Source organism: Oncorhynchus keta, chromosome 23 (genome assembly GCF_023373465.1).
Source record: "Oncorhynchus keta strain PuntledgeMale-10-30-2019 chromosome 23, Oket_V2, whole genome shotgun sequence".
NCBI classification, from domain to species: Eukaryota; Metazoa; Chordata; class Actinopteri; order Salmoniformes; family Salmonidae; genus Oncorhynchus; species Oncorhynchus keta.
The window spans coordinates 24,885,999-24,900,173 of record NC_068443.1 but is presented as its reverse complement, the minus strand read 5'-3'; the positions used below and the strand labels follow the sequence as shown (position 1 = coordinate 24,900,173).

Below are 14,175 nucleotides of genomic sequence, written 5' to 3'. Positions count from 1 at the left end.
CATGTTCAAAGGTGAATGTGCTGGTGTAAATCAACATTATCACACTCATCCAACCATTTTTTTGATAAGGTCACATTGACTGACTGAAACACCTAGCTGATCCAACACAAACATTTGCATGAATAGTGTTGCTACGATCTTGTTATAACTCCATATTATTTATAGTCATAGGATTTGGCACATTCCTGTTCCTCTCGGAAATGTGAAATATGAAATATAATTTTGACTTTTGCTCTCCTAATGATATCAGAACTAAGTGGTTGAGCTATAACTTCAAAATAACACTCATTGTTATTACATCGTTAGCACACCAGACATAAAATCTTCAAAATCCAATCATGCCGCCAACCTGTCACGAAGAGTGCCCTTTTGTAGGAACACTCTTCATATCTTGAAAGGTTTATTATGAGTTGGTTAAAGTTTGCTTGGGTCCGATCCACCAGGGTCCGCCAGAGTCAATTCTTCAGAGACACTTTTCATTGTCCTGACAACCGCCTGTCACTGCCCCGTGGGTTCAATGTCAGTGACAGTTTCACCATTTACCAGCAGATTAAAACACTATCTGCAGTCTGAAAGAGAGACTTAAGAGACTTTGAGAATAGTTCATGTACCCCTGTAGGTACCATGTAGGTACATGATTTTGTATTTACAATATACGTTGTTGTTTTTAAAAACTTTTGTCTCAGTCATTATTGATATGTAAATGGCTGTCAAAGGTCTTTTCAGTGCACTTTGGCATGTGCTCTTAAAAATAGCATATGAGCTCAACTACCATGGTCTGCATGCGCCCTGACTCATGTGGGAATGACATGCCACATATCTGCCTCATCCTCCCCTCCTGCCGCCTCCTGTGTCCTCATTTGACAGGGCTTAGGGGACTGGAACAGGAGGACTGATCGCGTCCAGCAGTGCATCTGTTTGCATTGTCAGTCAGAGCCTTACCGGGGGATTCGAGGTCAGTTCCAGTTCCACAGCTGAATGTTCCATTCTCAAAGGCACACAGAGACTCAGAAATAAATGGATTTGATTGGGCCATCACCAAGGACAGGATAGTAGTTGGATGAGCAGTTATTATTTATTTGGAAGTTAATACTGATCAGATTCATGCTTATACTTTAATAGTGATAGTGTGTTCCTCAAGGCATGTTTGTGGTACAATTTATATATACAAAATTGAAATAAACATCACAAATACACCATACCTTTGATGAGATGTTTATGTATCTGTGTTGTCTCAATTTCCTTAAAGACCTTTTAGGCATCCATTCTTCCTGTGAACATAAATAGAACAATTTAGTGAATTTCAGATGAAGACAAAGAGACAGGAATAATCATAGGCATCATCCAGAAACAATAGCTTGGGATGAACGGTGCGAGACACCCAGTAATGCCAAGGGAGCCATAAGGGTAATATTTAGGGATGCAGGAGCCGTTATGAAACAAGTGACATTCCACACATTCTAGATTGCTGACACAATGACAAATATACTAGGCTACATCCAGCACCTCTCTAGCTCTCTGCTTTCAAAACAAACATACAGTACGTACACCCTATGTTGTTGGGGATTCTCAATGTACAACGTTGGGGATTCTCAATGTACAACGTTCATGTGTAGTGCAGCTTTTAGCCACATAGTGGCAGTAACACTACATTAATATAGGCCCATAAACTGACCCAGTTATTCTAGGATTGGGCATTGGAAGGAGCAATGGAGCAAAATGCAATGGAGCAAGTTAGAATAAACCTTTCAGCTGCAGTATCTTTAGTACGTGTACATAAAACATGTTCTTTACTTGTTGGGAAACTACCAGCAGGTACACTCATTCATAGAATATTACAGGAGTTGCCAATAAGACTACGTGGGGAACATTCCCCTGGTAAAATGGGTATTTTGCTGTAGGCCTACATGGTGTGATAAGGGTAATGTTACCACCCAGTGGAGGCTGGTGAGAAGGGCTACAGGAGGATTGGCTCATTGTAATGGCTGAAATGGAATAAATGGAACGGAGTAAAATGGGTGGTTTATATATGTTTGATGTGCTTGATACAGTACATTCCATTGATACCATTCCAGCCTTTACAATGAGCCCATCCTTCAATAGTTCCTCCCACCAGCCATCATGATTACCACCGCCAACCTTTGAAGAGACTGCTCTTTTGCCTGTGGGTGGAAGAAAACTTCACTGGTGTTGATGTTGATTTAATTTGAATAGCCGGTGGACTAAAAAAATGTTTCTACCATATATTTTCATTGGCCATTTCCCATGATTGGGTCATGCTAGTGATACTAATGATTCTTCACTATAACTATATACTCTGTTATTTCGATGCAGGTTAAATGTCATGTTTTGTATCAATATTGGCAAGTGTTAGTTTGTTTATGATAGTTCCCTTTAAGTTTAACATTTCTTTTTGATACTGTCTCAAAGCTAACTAAAAAAAGCACCATTCCCCAGGAGAGGATTAACTTCACATCAGCTCTGATGAATTCATGAACTTCTGAGACAAAATAATTCATTATCATAAGAAAGCAAATTACGAACTCCTCTTTGAATCTGAGTATTTCACCAAAACTCAGTTGTCCTGAGTCAATACAGAACTGCCAGGACCTAGGATCAAGGGAGACACTCAAGTGTTTTAATCCTGTACCTCTCGACACATTCACGAAAATAGTCATGGCCTTCCAGCTACCTACTGGACCCTATTCCAACTAAACTACTGAAAGAGCTTGCTTGGCCCTCCTATGTTGAACACAATAAACGGCTCCCTATCTTCTCACTTCTCACTTCTCAAACTCACTAAAAGTGGAAGTAATAAAGCCTCTCCTGAAAAAGCCAAATCTTGACCCTGAAATTAAAAAAAAAAACTATAGGCTTATATGGAATCCCCCTTCCCCTCTCAAACATTTTGGAAAAAGCTGTTGTGCATTAACTTACTGCCTTCCTGAGTATAATGTATATAAAACGCTCCAGTCTGGTTTTTTACCCCATCATAGTGCTGAGACTGCACTCGTGAAGGTGGTAAATTGCCTTTTAATGGCGTCAGACCAAGGCTCTCCATCTGTCCTCGTACTCCTAGACCTTAGTGGCGCTTTTGATACCATCGATTACCACATTCTATTGGAGAGATTGGAAACCCTAATTGGTCTACATGGACAAGTTCTTGCCTGGTTTAGATCTCATCTGTCATAAAGATATCGGTTCATCTCGGTGGATGGTTTGTCCTCTGACAAATCAATTGTATGTTTCGGTGTTCCTCAAGGTTCCGTTTTAGGACCACTATATATTCTACCTCTTGGTGATGTCATTCAGAAACACAATGTCAACTTTCACTGCTATAATGACAACACACAGCTGTACATTTCGATGAAACATGTTGAAACCCCAGAATTACCTACTCTGGAAGCCTGAGTTTCAGACATAAGGAAGTAGATGGCGGCATTTATTTTTACTTTCAAACTCAGATAAATCAGAGATGCTAGTTCTAGGTCCCAAGAAACAAAGATATCTGCTTATTGATCTGACAATTAACTTTACTTGGCTCATTGCACTCTCCTTGTGGCGGGCATGGTGCCTGAAGCCTGGTTGATTTATTTAGATCCCAATTAGCCAATGCCAATGGCAACAGACAGTCTTCCTGGGATCTGACACATAATGAAAAAGAGATTACAGACAAAAGACTTTACAGTACATACATTTAAAAACATGAACATGTAGTGTGTAGTGTGCATCTATCAGTTACACATACATGTCAGTACATACACACAACAAGTACGTCACATGAAGGGGTATTGCTTTATTTGTTTTTTGAAACAAAGTTTGCTGTTCACTTGTACTACATAAGATCAAGATAAGAATAAACTAGAGCCTGCAGGACTTGCTTTGTGGAGTGTTGTGTCAAAAAAGCAGAGGATCTCTTTATTAGGGACAGACCTTTCCCCATCTTTACAACCATTAAATCTACAGTACCAGTCAAAAGTATGGACATTTCTTCATTTTGTACTACATTGTAGAATAATAGTGAAGACATCAAAACTATGAAGTAACACATATGGAATCATGTAGTACCAAAAAAGTATTAATTCAAGGCACACTTAACCAGCATAGCTACCACAGCATTCTGTAGCGATATGCCATCCCATCTGGTTTGTGCATAGTAGAATTATCATTCATTTTTCAACAGGACAATGACCCAACACACCTCCAGGTTGTGTTAGGGCTAATTGACCAAGAAGCAGAAGCAGAGTGATGGTGCCGCATCAGATGAGCTAGCCACAATCACCCATCCTCAACCCGTTTGAGATGGTTTGGGATGAGTTGGACCGCAGAGTGAAGGAAAAGCAGCCAACAAGTGCTCAGCATATGTGGGAACTCCTTCAAGATTGTTGGTAAAGCATTCCAGTTCAAGCTGGTTGAGAGAATACCAAGAGTGTACAACGCTATCATCAAGGCAAAGGGTGGCTACTTTGAAGAATCTAAAATATATTTAGATTTGTTTAACACTTTTCCAATCCATGATATCTCAGAGGTTCAAAAGCCATAACACATATGTTTTCTCAACAACAGGTTATGGTCAATAATATCAAAGGTTTCACTGAAATCTAACAACACAGTTCCCACAATCGTAAATACTCTGCTTCTGGGTCTGTAGTATTGAGATTGGAATCTGTGATTGTGGGACACAGAGAGAGACTTGGCCAAACTCCTAATCCTGAAAATGTGAGAATTAAACAATATTTCTAGTTTTGAGAATGTGGGAATGGTCAATGGACACTTAAGGGACAGTCATGACGAGTGTGTTTAATTTGGTGATCTCATACATGTGGATGATCTTCTTCATGTAGTGTTTGTAAACACCCTGCTAGGTTGATTAATAACCTGAACCAGATTACAGGCACTGGTTACATTGAAAAGCGTCCTCTTGAGCGGACAGCTTGATGAAAACCAGTCAAGATTCAGGTACACTATCAAGCATTTATTTAGATACTGACTGTTAGCACTTGGTGGCCTAGAGCAACACCCCAAAATAAAAGGCGTTAGATGTGCCAGGTGAACCTGCAACCACAACACTTCAGTAACACTTGACATAAGATCTTCTCTAAGCATTACAGGGATATGGCTCTGAATATATACAGCAACACCTCCCCCATAAGCATTTCTGTCTCTTCTATTAATGTTATATCCTTGTATTGCTACTAATGTATCATCAAATGAATTATCCAAGTCAGTCTCAGAAATGGCAAATATGTGAATGTTATCCGATGCCTTTTTTCTAAGACTACATATATTAATAAGGGCTATTTTCATACCTTTGCTGGGTGGCTTATCAGAGATAGACATAATATGGAAAAGAAAAAACAAAGCAAGTGAATTTTCTTTATTTTCAGCAGTCCATTAATCAGTTGGTGTGTTTGTATGTGTGTGTGTGTGTGTGTGTGGGGGGGGGTTTAAGCTACGTGCCCATAGGCTTGGTTCTCTCAATGTAATGTCTATACTGAAGGGATATCATGAAAATACATCCTCTCATCACATATGCCTAAACCTCTAGATTTCAAAGTGCAAAAACATGGAGAGATGAGTGTCTTCTTACCAATAGATAAAGTTCTGTGGCAAATGATTGATGCTGAGAGAAGGATGTGCAATGATATAATGGGCAAGACAAGTCGACTACATTCATTGGCATGAATAAAATAAATCATGAGCCAGGGGGAATTTTCCCCCACAAGTTACATGTTAGATTTAGACTCTCTGTATATAGGCATAAAGAGAAAATATACAGTGAGGGAAGTCAGTCAGGAATACTTGAGCTAGAAATTTCAGAGTTGGTGAGTGAATGATTGAGATCCAGCTCACTGATTGACAGAGACAGGCTTCTAGGCCTACACCAACAGCTGAGTCTAAGAATGGAGAGAACATCCGTGGATGGGATGGATACAGTACAGAGATTATATATATATATATATATATATTAATAAATAGAAGATAAATGGAGGAGACCTAGTTATTTAGAATTCTACTGACATTTACAGTAGAGGGTTAAAGAAAACAAAATGCACTGTCACAGAACAGTGGGCCAACCATTTCAACTAGGACAATCTTAAGCAGCTCTTGCGCTTACATGAATCAAATATTGTTGCACAACTTCACACTACTTGCTGACTCACTCAATGCATTCTGTAACCCCTGAACTTTGTAAAGGTAATGTGACACCTGCAGCGTGGGGGGAACAGACCAAAGGTGTGAACATATGTCCCACTCTGTTGGTGTTGATGAAAGGGTGGTGAGATGGGAGCTGAAGGCATGGGGGACAGGGGAACTAACTTCAGCTCTAACAGTTTGACTTCACGGTCTACTTTATTGTGGATGAGCAAGTGTTTTAATGCTGCATGAGTAAGAGGTGACTTCAACAATAACAGAACGAACCATGGCAAAATTAAGGAAGTAAATACAGAGTAGTAACTTAGTCAAAGTCAGGATTAAAAGATTTTGAAACGGCAGAAAATAACAATATTTGTGGATACTGAAACTGTGTTGGTTACAGGAGGTTAACAACTGGATTTTACAGTATACATTCAAATAAGTTAGTTTCTGAAACGTAGGACACCTGCCACTATATTCAAGACATCTACACAAGAAGAGTTGAAAGTCACAAACCTGCAGAGGATTGCATCTTGATTGAATTACCAAGCCTTTGGACTGATTCTATGGAAATTGATTTACATCAACTGCAGGTCTTGGTTTATAACATGCAGGAATGGTCACTCCCACTAGCATAGTAAACAATACCGAAATAACCTACAGGATCATTGGATACACAAATAAACTATAGGGGGGTATTTTGTACCCAGTGGAAGAGATATAGGCTTATTTCCTGTCTCAGTTGAGGCCAGATTGTAAGTTGAGATGTTTCTCAATAACTTCCTGGTGGCTGTCGGACTCATGGGAAGTTCGAATTTCACCTGTTGTTGTCATGTCTGATCGTGTTTGGACCCGCCCTGAGCATGTGGGTTTCCAAACACAGCATCTTCACCAAAGGGACTAATTTTCTTCACAGGTGAGAATTAAGACGGGCTCAAACAATAATACATAATTGCCTTATTGGTTTCAAGGCCTTTTCCTCAGGTACGTCCAGTCTGTTTGCATTTTAATTTTTTTAACCAGGCAAGTCAGTTAAGAACAAATTCTTATTTTCAATGACGGCCTAGGAACAGTGAGTTAACTGCCTGTTCAGGGGCAGAACGACAGATTTGTACCATGTCAGCTCGGGGGTTTGAACTCGCAACCTTCAGGTTACTAGTAAAACGCTATAACCACTAGGCTGCCCTACCTATGCCAATCAGCATCTACAGCTGAATTAAAACCACATTCAAACCATCTTGCTATTTGTTCATTATTCAGAGCGTTCTTGCGCTCAGGCTGGGGATGGACCTGCATCTTTGTTGGCCTCTTCTCCTCAGTACACAGATCCCTTTCTGCGACACCTCTCTCGGCTGTGGGTGGGGTTCCGGAAGCTCCTTGATGTCCTTGAGAACTCTACAGGGAGCTGCTACGAGTCCTTCCGTGCTGTAGATGTCCAGCCCTACTACTACAAGAGGCAGCAAGCAGTTGTATGTGGGAAAATGCTATGAGGTCTCCGATGACATCTTCTTGCGGTGTCTCTGCTGCCTACTGTTGGCCAAGGAGGCCGTTCTCAGGCCCTACCAGATTCTGGGTGGGCCTTCGGGGACTCCACTGTAGCGGCTCTTCTTGTTCTTTGTCATCCTACTGGGCCTCTGGGTGTTCTTGCTTCTCAGCGTTCCACACACAGATCCTAGGAGGGGCCCTGAGGTGTCTCAGCTAGAGGGCCCTATATCAGGACTGGTACCACTGTAGACCCAGGTGGTATTGCCATGGACTCTTAACCAAGAAAGGAGAGGGTTAGGCCTGAGTGAAAGAGGGGGAGAAATGGTTGGAGCCATACACACATCTCAAATAAGTGTAGGCATGATTTTTCCTTTGTCCTTTTCATGAAATATAACTAATTAAACCATATTAACAGAATTTCAAGACCTTTTTAAACTGTCAGTTATCTACTTATTGTACTTAAGACATTTATGAACTAGTCTACAATCAGTTTTATAAAAGGCTTCATAAAATTAGTTGGCTGCCTTTCAGACCTGAACATAGAGCACTGATTACATAAGGCTGTTTATTTTTGAACATATGCATGACAGTGCAAGTAATGTAAGTAAGAAGTTCAATTGTGGTTCTGAAAACCAGACTAAATGAACGTGCGCTAAACTTTGCATAAGCACAAATGTTGTGTCACATAATTGGATAATACATACCAAACAACTTCACCATCCTGTCCCCCAAGTCAGCTTTAATAGAATTATTCCAAAAGCTCCAGGCAAAAAAAACTAAAATGAATTACAAGTCTAAAACAAAATGTATATCATGAGAATGAATGAAAAGGTATCCACTGCACTATTGGAGCTAGGAACACAAGCATTTCGCTATACCCACAATACCATCTGATAAATATGTGTATGACCAATAGCAATTGAGTTACCTTTTTGCGTGTCACGACCAAATTCACATAGAAATATGAGTTAGAGCCGTCACTCATTTAAAGCAAGCCTGATGTGTAGATGCTTCACATTTAAGTTTACTTTAGGTACATTAGCTTCAAACACAATATTTTTGGTTATTGAAAATATATTTCACAGCGATTTAGAGGGTACAATGATTCTCTACACCATATATAGTTTGCTTAATTTCAGTTTGACAAAACAAGCAATTAGAATTTTAGCAACCAGGAAATGGCAGACCAATTGCAGTATAATGCAACTTTTAAAATTAAAAAAAGATTAAGCACATGTAAAAGGTGTGATACAAACTGTTGAAATACAAGCTTAAATTGAAGTTTTTAATCTGCAAAAAATAAAACGAGTTACAACTAAAATGTTCTTTCTTCCTGAAAATAAATACAAACAAATCATGTCTGGGAGATGACGACCATTGATTACTTCATTTAATCAAATAAAAAAAATGCAGTTTCTGAATCAAACAAACACACTGCCAGAAAGACTTAGCTATAATTTAGAAGGAAAGTTTAGTGCACCCCGAAAAATAACATTACTTCCATAAAATAAAAATACAAAATGGGAAGGATGTCAACAATATATACAAATGGCAAAGGCAGTAGTGAAGAAACATGCTGTGTGTACTGGTGATAAAAAAAACAAGACATTTTCTGCGCGACTTTACCCTTTTATAGAAGATTAATTTCATACTAAACTCAGAGGACAAGTTGAAACAGATCAGGAAGTGGAAAAAGGCGGGATTTCTGATGTGATGGTATCCAGTGGCTGCCAGTGACAGTTCATGAGAGAATCGTAGAGCTCCTCGCTCCTCTCCATGTATTCTGTGTTCAGTGCATCCACATCCAGCTGAGGGTTGGGGTCTGGCAGGGGGGAAAAAAAAGGAAAAAAGTAAATAAGTAAATAAGCCAACAAGCCAAGGCATTGGTCACAGCAGGGATCTTAAAGGCATTCCTTGTCAATCACCAAACATTACTGTAAAAAAGAAAGAAAATCGATACACTACCGTTCAAAAGTTTGGGGTCACTTAGAAATGTCCTTGTTTTGAAAGAAAAGCAGATTTTTAGTCCATTAAAATAATATCAAATTGATGAGAAATAGTGTAGACCTTGTTAATGGTTGTAAGTGACTATTGTAGCAGGAAACTGCAGATTTTATGGAATATCTATATTCCATAAAAGCTCATTATCAGCAACCATCACTCCTGTGTACAATGGCACATTGTGTTAGCTAATCCTAGTTTATGATTTTAAAAAGGCTAATTGATCATTAGACAACCCTTTTGCCATTATGTTAGCACAGCTGAAAACTGTTGTTCTGATTAAAGAAGCAATAAAACTGTCCATCTTTAGACTAGTTGAGCATCTGGAGCATCAGCATGTGGGTTCGATTACAGGCTCAAAATGGGCAGAAACAAAGAACTGAAAAGAAACTGAAGATCTCGTACAACGCTGTGTACTACTCCCTTCACAGAACAGTGCAAGCAGGCTCTAACCAGAACAGAAAGAGTGAGGCCCCGGTGCACAACTGAGCAAGAGGACAATTACATTAGAGGGTCTAGTTTTTGAAAGACACCTCACAAGTCCTCAACTGGCAGCTTCATTAAATAGTACCTGCAAAACACTAGTCTCAACGTCAAGGAAGAGGCGACTCCGGGACAGGTTAACCTGCTTTGGCTGCGATATGACAGCTACTAGTGAAAATAGAGGGCGCCAAATTCAAACCACAGAAATCTCATAATTACAATTCCTAAAACATACATGTGTCTATCATTTTAAAACTATTCTTGTTGTTAATCCCACCAAAGTGTACGATTTCAAATAGGCTTTTCAGCGAAAGCACTACAAACGATTATGTTGGGTCATAAGACAAAAAGTGCTTTTCTTTCAAAAACAAGGACATTTCTAAGTGACCCAAACTTTCAAACGGTAGTGTGTGAGATATAGGGTGGTAAGTGCACTTCATTCTTCAGTCCTAGCACAGGGAAGGCAAAGTGATCCCATTTTTAATCACTTCATGTGACTGAAAGTAGAACGCCGCCTATCCGGCAGGCCAGGAGGACAAATCAAGTACACCTATAGGCCTAGGCCAATCAGATCACCGTGTCTGCAGTTTCCACGAGCCATAGACTAAAAATAAACCTTGAACGCACAGAAAAGTTGATACCGTGAGATAAAACTTAAAAGCATGACTAACGAGAGACTCAATGAATATAGCAAAGAGCTGCTATTTTTATGGATGGTTATGGTTAAGTTACTCAGCAAAGTGAACACTTATAAGCAATAAAATGCACGTTCTCCCAACTTCCTCTCGCGCTACAACCAGCACTGCAGCCACAATGAATAAGTATAGCAAAGTGTTCCGATAAGCTTGGATTATTATTAGTGCCTTGTATTTTTCAATGTCGAGGAATATTTCACTTTCTCCAGTCATAGGATTAACATGAATTGGTGCATAAGGCAGAAATAATGCAGTGTGACTTGAGTGGAGCATTCAGCTGGAAGACTGTGCCCCCTTTTCTCAGCGGAGGGAGAGCCAGAGAGTCAGTCAATTTCAAATTATTTTCTAACGGTTTGAATTGATGTGTACTGCCTTATTAATTGACATAGAAGTCGTCCATTTTAGCGATGTGGACAATTTATGTTTGAGGCTTTACTGAGCCAGATAAACTTCTCTCTTCGAGGAGAGCCCACCGCACTTCACTCATGTTAGCGCAGATAAAGTATGCATATATTTGTGCAGTCCTGCAAGAAATGGAACACTTTCTTGCTTGCGCTCGCTTTGCATTCCTTGTTGTTTTCCTTATACATAATAACCTTCGACATGTGTGCATTCCTTATTTAAGTTCCTTATTTTCTGTATATCGTGTTGTCGTTTCTACTGTTGGCACATACAGTATGTATGGAGCATAATGTATTTACAGTTTTATTCACGTTTTTCAATTACTGGTGACAAATAATGTATTCCGATTATTGCTTATATTGTAATGGACAACTATGATGTGTGTAAAACACTTTTTGAAGGTTGTACTGATTATAATGAACTAAGCCATTTGCCAGCTATGTGTTGCGCCATGTTTGTATACATTATATAATGCATTCTGGGTGTCACGTAATCGGTCAGACCAAAGATGGTATAATGACTTGAAGGAATGGTTCACTCATCTTTCAGGTAAACTTCCGTTAGTGAATGAAGGAAATGATCGTAGACGAGACACCCCCCTTCAACATGCATACTATAAATAGACCAAACTCATCTGGTCTCCTCATCTTTGGCTGATGCGAGAAAAAAAAACAAGCATGGCGGCGCGCACAAACTAGCCATCGTCGGATTACTTTCGATTTCTAGAAAGTGTTTTACTCAATTATTTTGATCAATGGTGAGCTCACCTGTGATGTGATTAATTATAAGTAGTAATTGCTATTAACTAATTCATTTTGTAGTTTGTCAGCCGAGAGTTATAAAAATGTGACTGGTTGTGTTATTTCAATCTTTCCTCAGAAAGCGCTAGGACAAATGTAGCCCACATTTTTCCGGTTTGGATGATTGTGTTAAGCTGTAGCTACTTCTGTGAATGTCTGAATATTGTATCCAAAAATAAACTGCTCACATTCTGAACATAACTTTGTACGGACTGTGTTTGTGCAAAATGTTTCTGAAAAAAGTGGCCAGCACATCATTCGAAACTGGACGTTCTAAATAAGCGTTCTAATCAGTCTGATCATACGCTACAGGGACCACTGTAGAGCGATCACACCTGTGTGTTGGAACGTGTGAAAAGTTTCAAAGAAACAAATAACTTATCTGCAGCACATTGCATTTTCCTTTAGTACATATAATAGGATAGTGAGGACTTACCTTCTGCTGCCTCTTCTTCAGGCTCATCTGTGGACTCCTGTGTTTGCTAATGGGAAGAACAAGACAACTGAAATTAATCATTGTGAACCGTTGAAGATGACTGTTAGCAATCATTTGACACATTACATTAAGGGATAAGGTACGGGAGAAATTATGAGGGTAAGATCCCAGGAGCTTGTCAGGAAGCCTTACCTCGGAGGAAGTCTGCATGTCTGTGGGCATGGGGGGCATGCCAATGGGAGGTGGGGGTCCCATCATCCCATGGGGGCCTGGAGCAGGGTACCCTCCATAGGGACCATAGCCACCATAGTTATAGCTGTTGTACTGGTCATAGCCCCAATGAGGGTAGTAGTTCTGGTTGGGTTGTTGATAGTACGACTGTTGGTAATTGTTGTGGTAGGAGTTGTGGTTCTGGTTGTTATAGCTGTTCATTTTATGGCTAAAAAGCAAGGAAACATGGGGGGGAAATTATGTTAGGTTCAATTGATGTCAAGTTAGGAGGACAATCATGCATATGAGATCAACTTTCAACAAAGAGTGACCGGCATGACACTAATCAAATAATTTCAACAGTAATAGAACCATACCTCTTGTTCACAGCTATGCTGATCCTGATTGGTTTCGTCCCCAGGCCTGTGGCATTCTGACACTCATCGATGGCTTTCTTCTGTTCGTTCTCGTCCCCAAACTTGATGAAACCATAACCTCTGCGAGACAAAGCACAACACTAAAACCCTGAGAACACATTCTCTCCGGGCTCACCTTATCATGCTTATCAAACACATAATTAATTAGAAAACAAAAATGGTATGGTAGAACTGAAACTTGTTGTTTTACTTTTAATATGAAGTAGCATCACTTCAATTGTGAGTTGCTCTTGCTTACCCTATATGGGGAAAACAATAGTTTTAGCATAAATGTCAGAAACAAACCTTTTCCAGTATTTTGGGGAAAATATACCAGCGGTGAAGATACGCAAGACACAGATATGTCTCCACACAATCCAATTAAACAAACATTGTTAAAAATGTCATGCGATTTTACAAGGAATTTAAGTGTAATGAAATGTCAGATTAATCCATCTGAAGCAGAAATTACATTCAAATTGTGTTCAAATCAGGTGGTGCATTACCAGCATCACCAAATAACATGACTATGTCTGTTCAGCGCTCATACCTGGAGTTACCATACTGATCAGAGACCACTTTCCCTCCTTTGCAGGAAGGGTACTTCTTCAGGAAGAACTGATGGAGCTGGTAGTCATCCACCTCTGAAGACAGATCTCCGACAAAGACTGAAAATTCCAGGCTGAGCAGAGCCATGAGAGGGACAGAGAGCAAGAGAGATAACCAAGGTGTACTAAGTTACCAACAACAATGCATCTAGCGGTTTCTTTTGTTACAATCACTTTTTGTGTAGGTCAGTGTACATAATAAACACACTACTGCAGGTTCCAACAGAAGAATGCCTCAAAATGAGGAAGAAAGTTCAAAAGGCTTACCCAGCTTCTGGCCGTTTCCCGTAAGTTGCATAGTTTAACTTAAACTTTCTGGGCTATACAGGAAGAAAGAACAAGCAATCAAGAACCTTCAAAGACAAATGCATGTAGTAAGGACATATTGCTAGAAAATAAAGAGTATATTAGAAAAGGACATTTTATTTGGTTTACATACCTCCACCACCCAGTACAGGCTTTATCCCATTCGTCAGTTAGTTCCTAACAGAGTTTATTCAC

The 14,175-nt window shown here is 39.7% G+C and overlaps 1 protein-coding gene and 1 pseudogene across 2 annotated transcripts in view; one reads left to right on the top strand and one right to left on the bottom strand.

The window, feature by feature from the left end:
• The first annotated feature begins 6,903 nt into the window (after positions 1 to 6,903).
• LOC118402530 (fat storage-inducing transmembrane protein 1-like) lies at positions 6,904 to 7,921 on the top strand (annotated as a pseudogene).
• A 973-nt stretch (positions 7,922 to 8,894) lies between these two features.
• The window catches only part of LOC118402040 (tRNA selenocysteine 1-associated protein 1-like), a 15,939-nt gene continuing 10,658 nt past the window's right edge, over positions 8,895 to 14,175 (bottom strand). For both annotated transcript variants that reach the window (XM_052476904.1, XM_035799876.2), the window contains 6 exons: positions 13,942 to 13,994; positions 13,617 to 13,748; positions 13,028 to 13,147; positions 12,633 to 12,879; positions 12,441 to 12,486; positions 8,895 to 9,445 (listed from right to left, as the gene is read on the bottom strand). In XM_052476904.1, the coding sequence (XP_052332864.1) occupies positions 9,303 to 9,445; positions 12,441 to 12,486; positions 12,633 to 12,879; positions 13,028 to 13,147; positions 13,617 to 13,748; positions 13,942 to 13,994 (741 nt within the window). In that variant the 3' untranslated portion in view covers positions 8,895 to 9,302. The remainder of the gene's footprint in view (positions 9,446 to 12,440; positions 12,487 to 12,632; positions 12,880 to 13,027; positions 13,148 to 13,616; positions 13,749 to 13,941; positions 13,995 to 14,175) is intronic.